General features: G+C 44.7%; 1 protein-coding gene across 1 annotated transcript in view; it reads right to left on the bottom strand.

Moving 5' to 3' along the window:
* The window catches only part of PAK1 (p21 (RAC1) activated kinase 1), a 74669-nt gene that overhangs the window by 7137 nt on the left and 47398 nt on the right, over positions 1-20134 (bottom strand). The window contains exons 3-11 of the mRNA XM_082488467.1: positions 19752-19852; positions 18182-18329; positions 16484-16521; positions 14486-14602; positions 13979-14153; positions 10431-10494; positions 9441-9489; positions 6784-6896; positions 209-326 (exon numbers count right to left, since the gene is read on the bottom strand). Coding sequence (XP_082344593.1) covers positions 209-326; positions 6784-6896; positions 9441-9489; positions 10431-10494; positions 13979-14153; positions 14486-14602; positions 16484-16521; positions 18182-18329; positions 19752-19852 — 923 coding nt within the window. The remainder of the gene's footprint in view (positions 1-208; positions 327-6783; positions 6897-9440; positions 9490-10430; positions 10495-13978; positions 14154-14485; positions 14603-16483; positions 16522-18181; positions 18330-19751; positions 19853-20134) is intronic.

The following is a 20134-nucleotide window of genomic DNA, read 5'->3' as shown; positions in this document are numbered from 1 at the left end:
ACTCCAGTCCTCCCTCTAGGGTGAAATACATCAGGCTTGTGTTAGGATTGTATGCTGCAACCTCCCAGATGAAATCCATCCCCGGAAAGAATGACTGTTGCATTACAGAAGCTGGAGACAGCTACGCCTGTGGAGTCAGTGACAGGCCGTGGAAAGCCCGTGACCCCTTCCCAATCATAGTTCCCTCCGAGTGCGAGTGCTGCTTTACCTCTCGGCACACAGCTGCGATTTGTCCTTCGTCCATGCAGGTCTCTGTCACAACATCTGTCAGGGAGCCTCCTGCCAAGTACTCCATGACCACCCAGAGCTCTTCTCCTACAAGGTAACTGAAGAGCCAAAACCAGATTTTAAAATCGGCAAGTATGAGCATGCCACTATTTACTTAGCCGGAATACACTGGGTTTTAAAGCTGTCTTAGAAGTGCAGAGAAACCATGAGGCTTGAGTAACATTTTTAACAGTACTGGGTCGCCAGGTACTCATGGTACTTTCCGTACGTGGGATCGCAACCTGAATGAGCAGAGGGAAGGGTGAGTGCAGAAAGTCGAGGAGAGAGGTAATGGGAGAACAGGCTACAAGTTTCCTGGCCGTAAAAGCAAGGTGGAATCTTTCCACCATGGAAAGGGTCCAGACTAAGATGGAGACCCAACCTTACAACTCCTGCTGCCACTGGGAGAGAAGGGGAAGAGGTACTAGGTAAGGATGGGGTCTAAGCATGCAGCCCAGACATTTGGCACATAGCAGGGCTTTTGAGGGCTCTTGCATCAGAAGAGGTGGCTGGGGGCTGCTTTGTCACCACTGGCATCCTGCTGTCCTAAGCAACCGCCTACTTTGCCCAGGCCCAGGGACAATCCTGGGTGAGACAGTGGATGGTTGCTCGCAAACAACTGAGAAAGAATACTTTTCTTTAAGCATCATGCATTTGAAAATCACCTCAATCTTTTTTATGCTACCAAAATAGTTTGGGATTTTGTCTGAAAAAATTCAGCAGTATTCATAAGGGAAAACGAGAACATCTTGCTGGATGCAATAGCAATTCTAAACACTTAAAAAAGGAAAGCCCGAAAGGGCAGGTCTTGTCCAAAAATGCCCATAGGAAGATGGGGAAGAGACAGCTGAAGTAAGGGTGAGTTTTCTCAGCCATTTGGGATAATATTCTCTGCTGGGAGTGTATGTGTTCATGTCTAAAAGTAGAAGATGTGAGATGAAGACTTCAGCATTAACTCATTTCAAAAAAACCAAACAACAAACCCAAACCACCAACCACTTCTGCCTTTTGGGGCCCATCTGGAAAAAAGAGCAACACAATCTTCCATGACAGATACACCAGGATGACACATTCCTGAAGGAAGGAATCATCAGCCTGAAAACTCACCATCTCAGCCTATCCTCTTATTTTTAAAGGGAGCAGACAAATGAGTCAAGGGAGAGGGCAGAGGATCTAATTAAAAGCTTCTGCTAGCATTAGAGTTCATCAAACAGACGCTTGCTTTGCTCTGAAACTCTGATCCTACTGAAGAGTGAATTTGTGAAGAGGCAAAGGCAAAAAGCAGGACAGGTTCTAGGAAACTATCAGCTAGAAAGCAACAATGAAGGAGGAAGAAATTAAGCTCAACTTGGCATGGAAAGTAGACACAGGTGAGATACCACAGGAGTGGGCAGGAGCTACGCTTTGACCCTAAAAAGACACACTGCCAACACCTGAGTTGATGAAAAAACTCCCCCAAAATAATAACTGTAGTCTGAGCTGTGTGGCAAAAGTGTTACTGTTATGGAGAGCTTTTAATATTAAAGACAAAGATGGCATCTCAGTCTAGTGATGCTGAGGAGTATGTAGGGAGGCAGAGTCTGGAGTTTCTTTCGGGTTACAGGGCCCAAGGACACAGGGCTACACTCCCAGAGCAGGCAGATGGCCAACTCCACTACAGAAGAGAAACTGATGCACTGGCAGTTTTTTTCCCCAGCATCACAGATGCCAGCAAAAGCAGCATCACCTGCACAGCAGCCCCTTGGAGTGACAGCGGAACAGCAGAATTGCTTTCAGAAGTATTCCTGCCAACTCTGTGGGTCATCTACCTTCTAAGGAACTCTGAAAGCCACTCCATCCACACCCCTCCTTCCTGCCCCTATGCTGTTGCTGCTGCTTCATCACTCCTGCCAAACCAGGCTCTCTCTAGATTTTATCACCATCCTCTCAACGAATCAGTGTCACAACGCTTCCCTTTGTTACCACTAGCACCCTCTGCAGCCCAAATCCACTTGACTGTAAGGATGGGGGCAGAATGGGCTCCACCTCTCCTGCGTGACAATCTCAGGTTGCACATGTTGGGAGCAAGCTGGTATCCGTCCGCATCCAAAAGGGATGGAACGAGCCAAGAACCACACTGTGAACCAAAGCTGTGCCATGAGCAGCCAAAGGCATGTGCCAAGACCCAGGCACCTCAATAATTGATTGATCTGACACAACACACAAGGTGATGGAATTAATGGTGGCTCCCCGCCAGCTGCCACTGAGTGAATGTCATTTCAGAAGACGGGTGGTGCCGTCTCAGGGATCTTTTCATTCTCTTGCTGCAGCAGAGGCCAGTTTTAGTCACCGAGCTGTCTACTGTAGGCGTGCCTCAAAACCACTCTCTCAGCAGTTCCGGAGACACCACCAGGAAGTCCCTACACCTACGTCCTGCTCTGCATGTGACGTCAGGCATAGCATGGTGTCGCACCTTGTCACCCACAGTGACCTGTCACCTTCCAAAACAACACTGGCAGTAAAAACAAACTGATGAAAGTCTTTGGGGAAGAAAGAGGTGGTCTATAGCTTTCTCTTCATCCATCTGCAAGAGCAGGTAATGTCTGCTCCTGTAAGGTGTTCCTCAGCTTCCACTTAGATACCTTAGGAAAGTGTCCACCAAGCCCTTCCTATCACAAGCACACATCAGTCAGTTAAAGTCCTTTTTGATTGATAAACTTTATAAAATTTGGTTTTGCCCAGAAGAGCAAGATCATTCATAAGGGATTTCTGCACCAGTAACGTGCCTCCAACATGCCAATATGAAGTTAGCCTGGAAAGAAATCAGCATTTTCTTGTAGCATGACTGTCGGAGATCTTCAGCTTTAGTCACCGACCTTCCAGCCCTAACTGAGTTTGGGGTTAGGGTGAGGGTAACAGTGGCTACCACTTAAAGTGAGGATTTGTGAGGTATATCAGGTTAAGGAGAGTTCTTCAGAAAGAAAGAAACCAAAGGGCAGGAGTTTGCTTTGCCTAACACTGGGCGTCTGATGCCTGTGTTTAGATGCCTGAATTTACAAGCCTGAGGGCCTCTTTCATGCAGTAGAAAGAAACTGGCACTTCCAGAAGGTGACTCAGCACAAGTGGCTGCTTGTCTGCACTGGAAAACTAGTGTCACTGTCTTCAGAGGCAGATGCTTCTAAATTCAGCTCCTAAGTACAGCTGAATTAGACCATGACATTATCTTAAGTGTCACAGCACAGCTTCGTGCAACCCTGGTCACTTACGCTGCAGCGGAAAAGCTGTCTGAGGCATAAATGCATTCTTTGCACGGTGATGTTTGGGCAGACAGTAAAGCAGCCAGATCTCTTAACCACGAGCAAGTAGGCCATGCTGGTAAGAGAGAATAAAGCACAGGAAACCCTTACATAAGGGCAGAAGCTGAGGCAAAGAGAAGCAAGAGAGCTGGTTTATTTATACCGGTGACTACCTTGCAGCTCCCATTAGGGAGAAAACCGAAAAAACCGTCAAAAATACAACCACAAAAAAAGAAACCAGGTCCCACAGCGGCACACACATCCTTCCTCATACTTCTTCTGCAACAGCAGTAGGCAGAAGCCAGCAAGCGGTGTTCAAAGATCAGCTTCATTGAGCATTCGGGCAGGCAGGAGGGACGCAGCTCCCCAGCAACAGGATCCTGCAGTTGCAAAGCTGAAGTGGCATAAAAGGCACAAGAACCCCCATGTTCATCCTTGTTGCTGCTCTGTCCATTTGCAGCACTCAAACAAAAGCTAATCCCCCTGAAAAAGATTAGTGAGAGAAAGTGGAGGACAAAAGCAGCAGCTTTTGTTGCTGGAAGTTTGAACAAGACAGCAGTACGTGCAGCTACCCTACAGCTGGGAGGTACTGGCTAGACAAGGCAAGTGCATGTACTCAGTGATGCTCTCTCTAATGGGAAGAATGCGCCTCAAACAGTTTTGCCAAAACAAAGCCTCTAATTAGCCAGGAGAAACAAAAAGTTTCAGCCCAGATGCACTTCTTAACTCCTCTTTACCACTTTTTTCATTTTACACAGGTAATATTCTTCTGCTCTTTGTAAGAAGAGGGCCTCTGCCCAGAATCTCTTCCCTGTGCGCACATTCCTTACACAAAATTTCAGGAGCTGACTTTCTGTCCCTTCAACAAAGTAGCTCTTTCTAGTGACACATGAAGACACAGCACCATATAAATCAGCAGCACAACTGATGCTGCAGTATACAAGTAGTACTTTTTTCGGCTAAGACATTAAAAGGCTGTTAAAGAAACCCGTTAAACATCTGATAAGATTTTGATATACACGCAGAGCAAACAAGCGTACAAATACTCGCTCAGATTTCTAAAAGCGATTCTAGGTCACGTACCTCCATTGTATCTTAAAAAAAAAACCAAACAAACAAACAAACAAAAAAACCCACAAAAAACAGCTGCCAAGATTAAAGCCTGCAGCTCACCCTACCTAGGCACTCTTCACCCTACAATAAGCCAAACCTGTAGCTCATCAGGATCGCTGGATTCTGACGGGAGTGTTCCAGACTGAAAATCCTGCTGCAGCTCGACTTGAACTAGCTATGTCTTAAACAAAAGGTAAATGGCACAGGCTTGACACAATGCACCAATGTTGTGTTGATGGTGAATTCAAGCCACCATGCAACACTTTTGCCTGTTGGGCTTTCAGTACGCCCCAGATTTCAATGCTGAAAGTTTGTGACTGTTTCCTGGAATTTAAAGCAGGGGAGATGTAAGGATTTCTCGCACTTTCAAAGGCAGCCCCCTACCCCAAAGAAGCACATTTACCAGTTGCTCTTTCTGAAGCAGTCAATCTCCAAACAGCTGACGATGGTGGCACTGCTACCATCACCCTTATGTACAGCATTCATATCCTGTGGGGAAAAGCTCGCACAGCCACTTATGTCTGCAGACCTCGGCATTTCACTGCCTGGAGCTATAGTGACCAGAATTTTCATAGCTACATGTTTATTTTAAAAACAGTTTACACTCAGCACAGCAGCTGCTGTGCTGATTGCTTCTGCTCTGTTATTGTCATAGTCCAAGAGACATCAGCTCAGGAACAAGCAGAGCAGGTCACGGAATTTTCAGAGTTGGAAGGGACCTCTAGAGATCATCTAGTCCAACTCCCCTGCTAAAGCAGGATTGCCCGGAGCACATTACTCAGGACTGCATCCAGGCGGGTCTTGAAAATCTCCAGAGAAGGAGACTCCACACCCTCCCTGGGCAGCCTGTGCCAGTGCTCTCTCACCCTCACCGTAAAGAAGTGTTTCCGTGTATTTGAACGGAACTTCCTGTGTTCTAACTTGTGCCCATTGCCCCTCGTCCTGTCACTGGGAACCATTGAAAAGAGCCTGGCTCCATCCTCCTTCATCCCACCCTTTAGATACTTGTACGCCATAATAAGGTCTCCCCTCAGCCTTCTCTTCTCCAGGCTAAAGAGTCCCAGCTCTCTCAGCCTTTCCTCACAAGGGAGATGCTCCAAGCCCTTAATCATCTTAGTTGCCCTTCGCTGGACTCGCTCCAGCAGTTCCCTGTCCCTCTTGAACTGGGGAGCCCAAAACTGGACACAGTATTCCAGTTGTGGCCTCACCAGTGCCGAGTAGAGGGGGAGAATGACCTCCCTCGACCTACTGGCCACACTCTTCCCTATGCAGCCCAGGATTCCATTGGCCTTTTTGGCAACAAGGGCACATTGCTGGGCCATGGATAATTTACTGTCTACTCGTAGATCCGCACACAGATAAGATATTAGGTGCAGCTCTTGCAGTAAGCAGAAGTAGGGATTCAAGGACAAGCTGTCCCATATGGATGTAATACATCCAAGGCTGAGTGGGAGTGCCACCGCATGTGTATTAGCCCACAGAGCTCAGCTTTGAGCAGGGAATAATCCTGTTCCCTCTGTCTTCCAAAGGGTTCTTATGTCTGTGCCAGGTCTCCTTTTCTCCCTTACTCACACCCAAAAGAAAGCAGTTTTGCTTGGTTACATGTTGCATGTCATTCACCTTTGTCACTGTTATGATACTGTGCAGAAAACTTCAGTGGACAGACACAGGGACAAGATTACCATCTAACCCCAGGAGGAGTTTGCTCCTCCGCAAACAGTATGTCAGTGTTGCTTAGTGGAAGAGGAAAGAAGAGGAAGAGGAAAGAAAATACAAATAACAGTTCAAATTATTTCTATTTCTTCGCTAGTAGCAGGAAGGAAATGGCTTGTTGTGTCAAATTTGGAAAAGGAGAGCTGAAAAACAGTCCTGACAGCATACTGCTACTGCCTTTGCTGCCAGCATCTCTAAAGAGAGCCTAGATACCCCACGAATACCGATTCAGACACCCGTTTCTCCTAGGATATGGAGAGACACCACCAAGCCACCCACACCCCAACATTGCTACATGCATTTAACAACGCAAGGTTGTCCTATATCTGCATTAAGCTGCGACAGGATCACTTAAGACAGTGACAAGGAAGTGTTTTCCAGAGCCCCTTTGTGAATTCTTCAAATCATGACATACCTGTCCAAGTAGTTGACAATGTTGGGGTTTTTGTTTTCCCTCATCACGAGGATTTCATTAATGATCAGTTCTTTTTTGGGCTGCTGCTGCAAATTCATCTGTTTGATTGCAACCTGCAGTGAAGAAAGACCAAGTAAAGCATTATTACAGGAGTCCCCTAGAAACCTGTCAGGACCAGTCTCGATTATTTCAGTCCCACATTTACGCAAAGTGGGAAAACACTTTTTCATCACAGGTTGCTCAGCCTTTTAGTAACTCTGTGAGTTACTGCAGCCAAGTCCATTTCCACACATGCTGGAGGATACTTCATGCCAAAAAGGACAAGGGGAATTATTATTTTCATACTAGACCTTTATGTCACAGTTCGGTAGCCATCTCCAACTTCTTGGTAACAAGAAAGAGATCCCCTTACTCTAGTATGGGATGATATGTCAAAAACTTTTTACTTCTTATAGGATTCTTATATTTAATTTTGATTGGATGTATCTGGATGCTTTTTGGTGGGTTTTTTTTTTTTTTCTGCTTTTGTGCAAATCTGTGCTTCTAGACATCTACAGCAGGGCAGCCAGGAACAGAGGGGGTAATGTAGCCTAAGCTTAGAACTTCAAGGTGGCAATTCTATTTATTTCTGTCACAGCAAGACCTGGGGAAAAAAGCACCAGTGTTTAGATAAAAGGCTGACCAATAAGTGAATTGGATTCAGCTTTATCCCCAGTCATAACTGAAGGGCAATAGGGACAGATTTGTCAATTGTAGCCCTTTGGCTTAGTAGCCTTCTGCCTGCTTCAGATACCTGCATCTATATATGCAGAAACCAGGAGGGCACAACACGTTTTCAACTCTTACGTTCAACTCTCCACACTACCAGTAATTCACGAGAGCCCCTGGCCACAGACCTTCAAATCAGTAAGACTACTCAGCACAGCAAGAGGCAGACACACTTCCATAGATGTTACAACCCAACTGCATTTGGTACAATATTTAGGGAGAGGGAATGAAATGTAGTTATGCTTTTACAAAACTGCCACTTGTAGAGAAAGAGGCCTATAGGTGAATGGAGGGGCGCCAGTGACTCCAGCTCACAAAAGCAAGGATTAAAAGAAACAAGCCACGGAGTGCCAATATAGATGGATACAATTAGCATTTTGATACTATAGCAGGGGAGACTATAGAAAAATCCCAACACATGAGAAGGCAAGAACAGACACGACACCATGCTGGTTTTCCAAAGTATTCATGAGGGCTGCCAACAGTACTTAAAGCAGACAAAACAAAACCCCCGTGCTGCTCTTTGCGCAAGACCAGAGAGAAGAATGAAAGATGAAGAGAGGGAAAGCATTTGAGGCAGATAAAGAAATCCCAGACCAATACTGAGGGAGCTTCAAAGAGGCTCCTGTACTTCCTCGCTCCTGTTCAGCGGTAGACCCATGGTCCAAGTGCATATGGGGGAAATTTCCTTATCTAAGACTGTCTCATGCATTAGGATTCAAAATAAACAGCTGTAGTTATAATTAAATAGCCATCACCAGTGAAAATCCTCAGTATTCTTAATCCTGGGAGCTACCCAATGCTCCTGTATTGCGTGAAATCAAGGAGTTTCCTTCCAGTGCTTCCAAAGTGTGCTGCAATTCACTGAGCTCCTGAGCAAAAAGGATTGGTCGCAGCATGCTTCACAGAAAGGAACAGGTCAACACCACGCCAAAATTACAGCAATCCCAAATGCAAATTTAAAAAATCCATGGCCCGATCACACTAGCATAGTGGGAATGATTTAAAAGCCTGTTCTAATATAAGGGTTCAAATATTCACACGGGAGTCACCGAAGGGGTCCAGAAAAAAAGCAGAAATAAAATTTCCCATTGCTTCAAAATAAAACACAGCACCCCTTCCTCAGAGGCTGCAATTAAACTGTATTAATTCTTCAGGAACTGGGAAAAGGAGGTGAAGGAGTTTCACCAAAAAGCACAGTTATGAAATCTACTGGTGGATAACCCTGACATTGTACAAATGCAAAGCAGACACGCATTGCTGCAGACTTCCATAAATATATTTGGAATAATGCATACACTTTCCTCTTTAAAAATTCTCCACCTAGCAATAATGGTTTCCAGAGATGCTGCATATCCGTCACTACTCGTTTATTATGCATGCATGCAATACGCAGGGCACTGTTCAATCTTCGCGAGGGAGAAAAAAAAAAAAAAAAAAGATGGACATTCCTTGTCCCTCAATTCAAGGGCAGAAAGCAAGTGGGCAAAAGGTGGGAGAGAAAGTATTTCTTTGCAAGTCAACTAGTATAAGTGTAGGAAGCAAAGGAGCAGAAGGCACATAAAAGACTTTAAAAGGAGAAATCTTGGGGATGAAGAGAGAAACTTCTACTGAGGAACTATCCAGTCCAAACATCTGCTTCTAGCCTTTGTGGCCACAGAAAGATTCTTTACAAATATGAAATGATCCAGGAATCAAAACTTGGGAAATAATTTTTTCCAGTTCTTTACTCAGACCACTTGACCATGCCTCATTAGTAAGGAAATAAATACCTCATTAAAAATAAGATGTCATGAACCCCTGAAAGACCGTCTTTACTTTGTAGCATCAACTTGAACTTTTAGCACACAATCCAAAATCCACTGCTGTGGTATTCTGGTAGCACTTACCTCCTGTCCTGTAGCTATATCTATGGCCGTGTAAACTGTACCTGAGGCTCTACACAACAGAGAGAAAAGAAAAAAAACACTTATTAGTGCCTCATAGCAAGACTGAGAGCTAAACACACGCCCCTTTCCACTTGTCTCTTTGAAGTGCTCTCAATTCCATTCCTTTTCATGCAATAATTCCAGTGGTAAACGTAATCTGAAATATTTCTGAGCCAAGACTGCTGTTGGAGCAGAAGCCAGAGAATTTATGGGGAACAAAGCTCTTAATAAGGGACACTACGGTCATCCAAGCTCTTGCTGCTTAACCAGCAACTCTGCACAGCTTGTAGGACCACAAGTTGATCCCGTTTTAACTGGTATGACTGCACTGCCCTGGCGTGCAGACTGCCCAACATGATTACAGAGCAGATAGGATCAGCTAAAGTAAACAAATGTGGCATTTGTAGCGAGGGAAATGGGAGTTTGAGACTCAGCACTTGGAGCTTACAGCAGATCTCTCAGCAAATTGCACTGATTTGCCTCACTATAGCCTCTCCCCCAACCCCTATTTTCCCCCTACCCCGCTAAGAGGGGCACAACACCTGCATTGAGGAGAGTTAATTCAGAAAGCAAATCTGTGATTTGAAGATTGTCTTGCATGCTGAAAATAAGCAGTTCCTTCCCTGCTTGCAGCTGTATTTAGCAACCTGATCACCTAATGACATGTTTCTTTGTATTAAAACGCATTCACACAAAAAAAACAGTCCTTGTGACTCGAGACTTTGCCAGGAAAGGGAGAAGAGCAAGGGGAGAACCCACCAAAACAAACAACTCCCCCCCCCCCCCCCCCCCAAAAAAAAACAAAAAAGAAAAAGACAACAAAATAACAACCAAACAAAAACTCTCCAAAGCATCACCAACAGCTTTTCCAGTAAAGTAACTTTGCCTGGTTTCAGTGCTTCCTTCTCAGCATAAGGAAAGGTATAGAACAGAGGAGGAGAATATACGAACCCTTGTCCAATCTTCTCAAAACACGTGTACTTCTTTTTTGGATCGCCCACGCTCACAATACTTCCTACAAAAACGAAACACAACAAAACCAAGAGAATTTTATAAGTTCTTTTTCATACAGCTATAAGAACCAACTGTATTTTAAGAGCAGTCCCATGGCCACAGAGGGCTCTGCTGAGCCTCATGAACCACTGATCAGAAATCCAGAGGTACACAAACACCGAGGAAGTCCTCCGTTATTTACGCACATTATCAGCTGTGGCATTCCCCTATCACAGGTATTTCCCTTCAGAAATGGTAAAGTACAGACATTAAGCATATTTTGTCTTCACTAGCAGCCGGTGACTGCACACGGCTGGGCACAGCATGGGGATACATGGCCCTCACACATGTAAATACAATTATTTGCTGGAAGCCTGCAACTTAAAGTCACCCCTGGCTTCAACACACTGGATGACCTAAGATGCCACTGCACTGCAATGCCCTCTGAATTTGGAGGCCAGGGCCTCATTCACAGAATCATGGAATGGTTTAGGTTGGAAAGGACCTTAAAGATCATCTCATTCCAACCCCCCTGCCCTGGGCAGGGACACCTCCCACTAGACCAGGATGCTCCAAGCCCCATCCAACCTGGCATTGAACACCTCCAGGGATGGGGCAGCCACACCATCTTAGAGCCAACAGTCTGTTGCAAATCTACCCAAAGATTTCCCTACACCACAACAACTATCTAGGACAACAAAAGTTTATGATGTTTCCATACCAGCATGACCACAGCCATTACTGACCTAATGACTGGGTTGCAAGACTCGTCAAGGAAGCTGGAGCCACCCTTCAGAGCCAAACCTCCCCTGGCCTGACCTGGGCATTGCTCAGCTCCTCTTCTGGGAACCCAACAGTCAGTGCAGGTTTTAGCAGAAGATACCACGCGACTGCAGCATCGCTCTGGTTTTGGAGAGTTACCTGAGGCAATCTCAGCTCATTCGCCCCTAACGTGGCTATTCAGCCAGAAAAAGAGCGTATTACTGCATCCCTCAGAGGGAAAAGCACTTTGCCAGGTGTTCTGCAACACGGGGCGGTGAGGGGCCAGCTCAGGCTCAAGGTAGATTTGGTATCCACGAGGAACACGATGTTTTCTGTGCAAGGGGAGGGAGCTCTCAGCGCAAGGGCAGGCTGCATAGATGCGCTGGAGTCCTGCATGGCAGGTTGCCAAAGGGTAAATCAGAGAAGCTGACAAAAGGAGCATCACTGAAACACAACGTGCCCTGCAAACATTACCTGATACTCGTAACACCCCTACGGCGGGTGGGAATCGCACCCTTTTGAGGCTGAAGAAATCGGAGCCAACACTTCCTAGAGCTCAGCCATGAGCACGTCTCCTCTCTAACAGCACCGGGGTGGCTAATAGGATCAAGGGATGCAGAGCTGCATCCGAGTTGGTGTTTGCAAGTCACTCAAGCTGCCAACATATGGTGCTGCTTTCAACAGGGGTCTAAGGCTGAGCCTAAACAGATGTATGTTGGCAAAGAAACTGTTCATGGTCATTAGGCCAAGAAACCCAGTAGCAAGCAGAGTAAGAGCGGGCTATTTTCAGACACCGCTGGAAAGCAGCCAAACCCACAGGGTTTAGGGCAGCCAGAGGTAAAGGAAGGGAATATGGTCCATGTTTGGAGAGGAGGGCGGGAAGAGAAATCTGACTATATGAACCCCACTGCACAATTATGGAAGCAGCGCTGTCTGCCCTGAGGACAAGCACTTCTGAACAAATGTTTGTAAACTTTCCCTCAAAGCCTAACACAGGCTAGAAGTTCAGACTGCGAGACAGGCAAATATTTCCCCAAGGCAGTGACGGGACAGTGCTGCAGTGGCAGGAGGCAGTTGCCAACCTTGCCCTGCTTAATGCTCTCATCTGTAACATGGGGTAATGTTTCCTACCTCCCAAAAAGTCAGGCGAGGATTCATTAATGTATGTACCAATGCTGTGCTAATGCTAAGAGGTAGAGATTTATCAGCTTTCTTTTAACCTTTGCGCATCTTCAGTATGCGTAAATATATAGATGCTTTAAGATTTTAGTCTTAGATTTTAGTCTTAGATTCTATTCACATGTCAAACCAAAACATGCAAGATTTGAATGTCTTTGCACAAGTACAACTCCGCTGCCCTCCATGGAAAAACATCAGCTTACAACAGGATTAAACTTCATTGTGTATTTCTGACCAGCCCACATCTAGAAGCTGACACCGCACGGCGGCCGCTGAACTTCATACTCCCCCTATATTTATAATGAAACCCCTCAATGCTAAAGAATCGGATCAGCCCTGAACACCACTTGCTGGAGCAAGCAAGGTGTCAGAAGGTGCATCTGCCACTCAACACTCCCAAGAGCGGCACTTCCATATCTCTTCATTACAGAAGTGAGTGTGTTTGCATTAGAATAGCGCCTTTTTCCTGCCACAGTCCCTGCTTGCTCTACCCGGGCACAAAAATGGCTTGAATCCTTAACGATACAAAGGTCCTGCTAATTAAGTGAGTGAAGTTGCTGTTTTGAAACAATGGGTATGAGTTTTCCAATAGCAAACAGTTCCAGTTAACATGCCATCAATTCAATTTAGGCTTTATTCAGAGGAATGAGGTACACAGATGCCATTTTAATTTATTTTTTTAAAGTTATACCTTCCGATTAAATTTTCCTTCATCTAGCTACTAGTCTTTGCTTCATAAAATACTGACCTTTAGGGGTATACCCTCAACCGAGGAGACCAGCCTGACCATAGGGGTGCTAACACAATTTACATCAACTGACAAGCGAGGCATGTATGTAATTAATACAGGATTAGTAGTTCAAAGAATTAGAAATGCTCTACCCTAATAAAAACAGGCCCAGGCTGAGGATAGCAATCACTTGCACAGAAGAGCTGCTTCAGCTGTTGGATATGCCACAGCATAACCCAAAAATACCAGGCAGCAGAGGAGCACTTTAAAAGGCCCATGAACTGCAGGTGGGGACTGTTAAAGACACCAGGACACAACAGAAGCACGTGTTTCTCAGAAACAATGACTAATTTGGGTACCCATACAATCAATGTCAAGGCACTTAAAAATAACCAAATGACTTTACATTGCAGAAGGTGAATTTGGGAATGCATTAATTTTCTCTCCATCTTTTAGACACAGGAGGAAGCTCTGCTCACCTCACATCCAACATTTCAATATAATCATCCATGCTCCAGACTATCAAGATGCGGAACAATCTCAGACTTCATAGTTAAGTAGATGTTACTTATTCAGCGGCTGTTTTGCAGAGCCTGAGGATCTGTAACTCCCCAGGGACTTCAGTTGGCATCACAGGTGCTCAGCTTATATTTATGCTCCCCCCGTCCATCTGCCCCCAAATTTGGCACACAGTCACAGTGCAATGTCTTCAGTAAGGGATCTCAAAATGGGAATGTCAAAACATTTCAGCTTATTAAGATTTTGAGAAATCAACACAGCAGGCCCTGGAATTTAACTTTAAAAAAAAAAAAAAAAAAGGAAAAAAAGGACATACTTAATTTTTCCAAGATCTCTTCATCTGACATTTTTGGCTTTTTCTTTTGTTTCTCCGTGTTCCTGACCAGCATGTCAGGCATTGTTGTGCTGTTTTCCGAGGGAGAAGAAATAGGAGAAGTTGCCGCATCTCTGGTAGGAGGAGGAAGGGGGTCTATCACAGAGCGGGTGTATATCTAATTTGGTTGAGAAAAACATACATATTAATACAATTCAGATGAAGACTTAAATACTTCTATTCATCTTGTTATTATTCTTCTTGTCAGGGATGCACTTTTATATCTACTTTCTTAACAGCTACTGTCACTAAGCAAGGACTCTCTTGTCATCCCCCCCCAACCAGGCAGGTGACAATACGAAGGTGCTCTGCCAGAAGGAATGGCTCCCACCTCCTTCCTCCTGCTCCCAAGAAGTGCTCAGCACCATGCTGTGCAGCATGGATGAGGAGCCAGGCGAGACCTGACCATGACTGCAGCGGCAGGGGCTGAAGGAAAGTATTTCTGCTCACAGATTTTGTGTGTTCAGGGCGCGGAGCTATCACAGGGGGTGGAGCGGCATCATCTTCATCATCTTCATCTTCAGACACTGTGGGCACTGCAGGGGTCTCAGAGACAGCCTTCACATTCTGCGTGTGTTACACAAATGGCAAAAATAAAAACCTAATTGCTTGTTACAAACAAAATATCTGACAAGTTCGAACCCCAAAGATCCTGAGCCTTCATGGAAAACGGAAGGACAGGCCAGCACTGCCAGACACAACTGTTCAGACAGAGCTCGTCACCTGCCTGTGTGATCGCAATCCTCTTCCCAAGGACTTGAGACCCACACCCGGGCTCTCTCACCGCCTTCCCAACACCCGCATGGCAGACCCAGCAACTCTGGGGACAACTTCTGGGTTTGGACATATCTGTCGCTACTTATGTTGCCTCTTTTGTTTCGCTGCTTTGATCCAAACCCCAATCATGTAGATTGGGGATTTCAGTCTTTAAATGCTTTAATTTGCATCAAAATCTTAATGCTTACTCTTAAAGTTGGGAGGTCAGGTTAACATCAGCTTAGGTATTGAGACTCAGAAATAAGTAATGAGAGAATTATGGAAGCAGAATCTGGTAAAATCTTTTCAAATTCCTTTCAAAATTGCTTTCTACAGGAAAATCTTACAAAAAATAGGAACAACGATTTAAAAAAAAAAAAAAACAGTTTTGTAAGTGGTTAAAAATATTTGTCTGGAATTTTTTTGCAATACTGCGATCAGAACTCGGAGCCACTTTTAACCTTTTAAATTTGAAACTGGATTTTAAGTTCATGGCATCCTTTACACTGTAAACATTTCAAAATAAACTTGTCAAGTTCCTCAACCCACTAGACCAGTTCTGCTTGTGCTCCTGCTTCCAGGTTGTTTATCATCAGTTCCCCAAGAGTGGCAGGGGGAAAAGTGTTAAAATAAAGTTCTCTCTGAAAGAGGGGGAAAACAACATAATATTTTACTGAATCTAAAATATCTGAAGTCACCAACATCCTGACATATAACTGCTAAAGTGCCCTTGAAATAACACAAAAGCTTAGCCTGTTAAAAGCGTCAATTAAAAGCATCAACACTGAGAATTTCCTGAATATCCCCAAAATTAAAAGTTACTCAGCGTATTCCAAAAACATCAGGCTATCTCACAAGACTGGTAACTACTGCTTTTTTCAGGATTTACTTAAAATCCAACAGCTCAGATATTCTAAGCTCCTGAGGACTGACGTACAATGACATGTAATAATAAACAATGGCAAAAACATTCTCCTTTTCTTTTCTCAGAGAGTCCTAAATGGTCAGATCCGAATACACTGCCTTCAGAAGGGAACAGAACAAGCCAGCTCTAGCTAATGGCATGGCAGTGAGAAAACAAGAGATGAGGGAATTGTGGAGTTTTATGAATCATCTTAAATGGAAAGTTTTGTTTCTTCTGTCTCACGTGTACGTACAGAAACATATCGTGTCTCCGAACAAGCAAACAGGAGTGGTGCCTGCCCTAGTAAGGACAGAGTAAAGGTCAAGCAGAGAGGAGGAGATCCTTTTATTTCCTCTTCCGAGGAGATTAGTTTGTTAATCAACACTAATCAACATTAGTTTTGGTCACTCGGACCATGCAGGTCAGTAATTAAACTTTGTTGCATGTTTATAGAGACGTATAAAACCTGAAAGCAGAGCGGTTATCAAATTCTAGGTACAGGAACAGATAGACTTCTATGAAAACAGAACTATTTCTACTCATTAATTCACCAATTTCTATTCACTAATTCACTATTCACTAACAAAAGCTACTTCTGCCTACTTGATTCTCGCCCAGTTGGAAAAAAGTGAAAGGAGCATGCCTGTTTTTATAAACATGTATTCACTATACAAATATATACAGTTCAGACTTTAAAACAGTAAGCAAACTAGAAGTTTACATGTAAACTACTTTATGCCAGTTTTTAAATCCCCAAACTCAAGACAGAACGTGAATATAAGGCTTACCAATGTATTTGATGAATTGTAATCCTCTGTCGCTTTATCTGAAAGAGACAAGATAGTAATGCCATCATAAATGAATTGCAAATGCCGCAGCAGTGGGGAGGGGAGAAAGGGATGAGCTCAGAAGGGGCAGGAAAAAAGGTTGCTCCCAAACCCAGGAATTACTTTCAGCTCCCCAGAACAAGCCGACACCTGGCAGATACGGGGATGGAGGGTAAAAAAATTCTGCAGACAAATGCAGGGGGCCCAAATCCGGGCTGCAGGAGGGGGGGGATTTCTCAGTGTAACACCTGAACGAATATTGTCCTCCATCCATAGACACAAAATATTTCCAATGGGCTAAATCACCAGCAGAGGCACTACAGCCAGCCCAAGACCTGCAAAGTGTTCAGCCTCAGCCACCTAACTTCCTGGAATAGCAACAGGATGCCATGAGTCAAATGGTGGGCTCCTTGTTTGACTATCCAGACACGTATGGAGAAAATTTGTTCTTTTATCCCTGCCTGGAGACTTCCTATTTAATACCAGTTCTGGTGACATAGTTCTATCCTCTTAAAAACAAAAAAACAAAAATGAAACAAAAACCAAAGCAGCAGCCCTCAGCACAGAAAAGAAATGGACCTGTTTGGGCAGGTGCAGAGGAGGCCATGAAGATGATCCGAGGGCCGGAGCACCTCTGCTGTGAGGACAGGCTGAGAGAGTTGGGGTGGTTCAGCCTGGAGAAGAGAAGGCTCCGGGGAGACCTTAGAGCCCCTTCCAGTCCCTAAAGGGGCTACAGGAAAGACAGGGACAAACTTTTTAGCAGGGCCTGTTGCAATAGGACAAGGTGCAATGGTTTTAAACTAGAAGAGGGAAGATTTAGACTAGATAGAAGGAAGAAATTTTTTATGCTGAGGGTGGTGAGACACTGGCCCAGGTTGGCAGAGAGGTGGTAGATGCTCCATCCCTGGAAACATTCCAGGCCAGGTTGGATGGGGCTCTGAGCAACCTGATTTAGTTGAAGATGTCCCTGCTCATTGCGGGGCGGGGGGGGTGGTGGGGTGGTGTTAGATGGTCTTTTAAAGGTCCCTTCCAACCCAAACTATTCTACAATTCTCTGATTAATATTTAGAAAGGGAAGAGGTTAGAGTTGAAAGGGAAAAAGGAATTGTGGCTGCAGGAGCCCTCCAGTGGGCAGGTAATGTACACAAAGAAGGCACAAAAGGTTGGCAGCTTGGATTTTGAGAGGAATCCAGCCAGCAGTTATCAAGAACCTGGCAGCTGAGGCATATTCCTCAATCACAGCACACAGGAGCAGAGAGACCCTCACCCCAAGCATGCATGAAGCAGCATCCACACCCATGATGGAAACTGAAACTGGTGCAAAATTTAGCTGCCTGTTTTCTCCAGAGATTTTCATCCCTGGGAACCCAACACCAACACTCTGGGGATCTGCCTTCCAGATGCTGGCTGTAAGCTTCAGAAAACCTACGTGTTCTGGGATTTAGCCAGTTGACTGACCTCCTCTCTTGCAGCTATGCTGGGCATCAGGATTAATAGAACAGCATTTTAAAGGAAAAGGGGTGCTTAAGCATCCACAGAATCTCATTGACATTCTCCTTGAAAAGACAGATCTATGTGTTGACTAAATGAAAGAAACCCCACCTGTAATGACTAATGGAAAATTGGACAAAGCAGCTGTACGAGATGATCACCATGTACCTGTGAAACTCATGTACTTCTGGCTGTTGGAGATCTTCTTGGAGTTGTAAAACTCCAACACATCCAGCACTGCCTGGGGGTTCTTCTTCTGCTCCGACTTGGTGATGTTGGAAGTCTGCAGTAAACGTGCCCATTGCTCCGGCATTCCCTGTGGGGAGATGTACCTCGTTAGCTCACAGGCCGACTAATGTGGTTCACAGCACACACACCCGCTGCTGCAGTTCTGCCACACCGGTTTCTGTGGTTACTCAGTGCTGTGATGAAAATGGGGAGAAAAGAGGAGAGGAAAGAAAAAGAGGTGGTGGATCGATACCCTCCTAGCCACTCTCTGTTACAAGTCACACATCCCTTACATGGACATGAAAATGCCAATCCACTCATGGGGCTCTGGTTGACTCCCACATCCTTTGAAGACCAAAAGCCAAAAGACAGAAAAGAGTAGACTTAAATGCTGCAGTTCAGGAAGAGCCTCAAGCAAAAGAAAACCCTTTATGCACAGGCACACAGATATTTACACATATCCAAGAAAGACTACAGAAGTACCATACACTGTATATATGCATTTAGCACAATGAACATTCAACATTCACTTGGGTCTTCTTGTAGCACAGGAGTTCTTTGATAATAGTGGTTTGGTGCTTATTGCAACCAGAGCTGGGAAAGCAGAGATGTTAACCTCGCATATGAAGCTCAGAATTTTATTACAGAGACTGTATTTCAGCCAGAAAATAAAGACATCTGGAGTACAGCCTGACCTGTACCTTTTACCACCAGCAAGGGGAAGTTTGTATAGAAGAACTGGCAAGGGACTGGGATCCTTTCTCAATAAAGTTACCCTCCCTCTTCAAAAGGATGGCTGGAGACACCACTCGGGTAATACCCCCCCTGGAACATCTAGGTTAACTAGGGCAAGTCTAGAGGCTGACATGCAAAATGCAACTGTACACACGATTCAGGTTAGGAGAGCAAAGTCCCTGAAAAAGATGCATATTAAAGACAGGTAAAAACACAAACAACAACTGCTGCTATTAAATACTATCTTGTAATCAAATTAAGAAGAATAATATGATGAAATGCAACTCTGTCTTCTTAGTATTTTGCATGTCAATAAAAAGAAAAAAAAAACAAAGATAAAAGCATCTGACATTTAGCTTTAGGGCAGCACATACACATTCTGTCATGAATAGTTATGCGCAGTTGTGCGTCTCCTGAAGGGGAACTCTCAGAACCCCATTTGGCGCACACAGGCTACGCTGTAGACCTAACCCAACTCTAGAAGGGAAGGGGAGGGGAAGGGAGGACAGATATACAATGTTTTCTTGTCCACATGAGCCAAAAAACAGGAAAGGAAAAGTTTGCTGGCAGCCTGGGCTTCTGGGATGTGCCAAGTTTGACAAACAGTCTCTCAGCAGAAATTAGTGGGTAACCTCTGCAGATGTGTTTCAAAGGAGATCAAACTAGATGATGATAATAGCCTTTCCAGCACTACTATATCGAAGATTAATGGGTCCTGGCTCCTCCCAGCAATAAGCCAAACCACATCATCCTCTTTTCCTCCGGATTCACTTACTGTGAATTCTCCCGTGACTGCATCAAACCCTACGTGAATTGTGTGTTCAAAGTCTGAAGGGAGGGAGATCTCCGGCCGCTCTTTCTCCTTCTTTTTATTGGCTGCAAGAGACAACAACAAGAGAAATAATCTGTAAGTCATCAAGAATTCAAATCTCCCCAGTAGCTTCCAATTTACCTACCCAACCACACCCCCCTTTTACAAGTCATAGGATTTCAATCTGGGGCAGACAAACAGCAAGTTTAAAAACTTTGTTACCTCGCTTAAGAGTAGCCCAAGAGAGTGCACAACAAAAATCAAAGTCTTATAACACAGGACAAGGGTAAGACAAGGAAACTGATATTTTGGGTATGTCAAGTAGCAACCGGTATGGCTAGACTCAA

This window comes from Vanellus vanellus (genome assembly GCF_965231255.1).
Source record: "Vanellus vanellus genome assembly, chromosome: 1".
Lineage (NCBI taxonomy): Eukaryota > Metazoa > Chordata > Aves > Charadriiformes > Charadriidae > Vanellus > Vanellus vanellus.
This window is presented reverse-complemented; position numbering and strand designations above follow the sequence as displayed.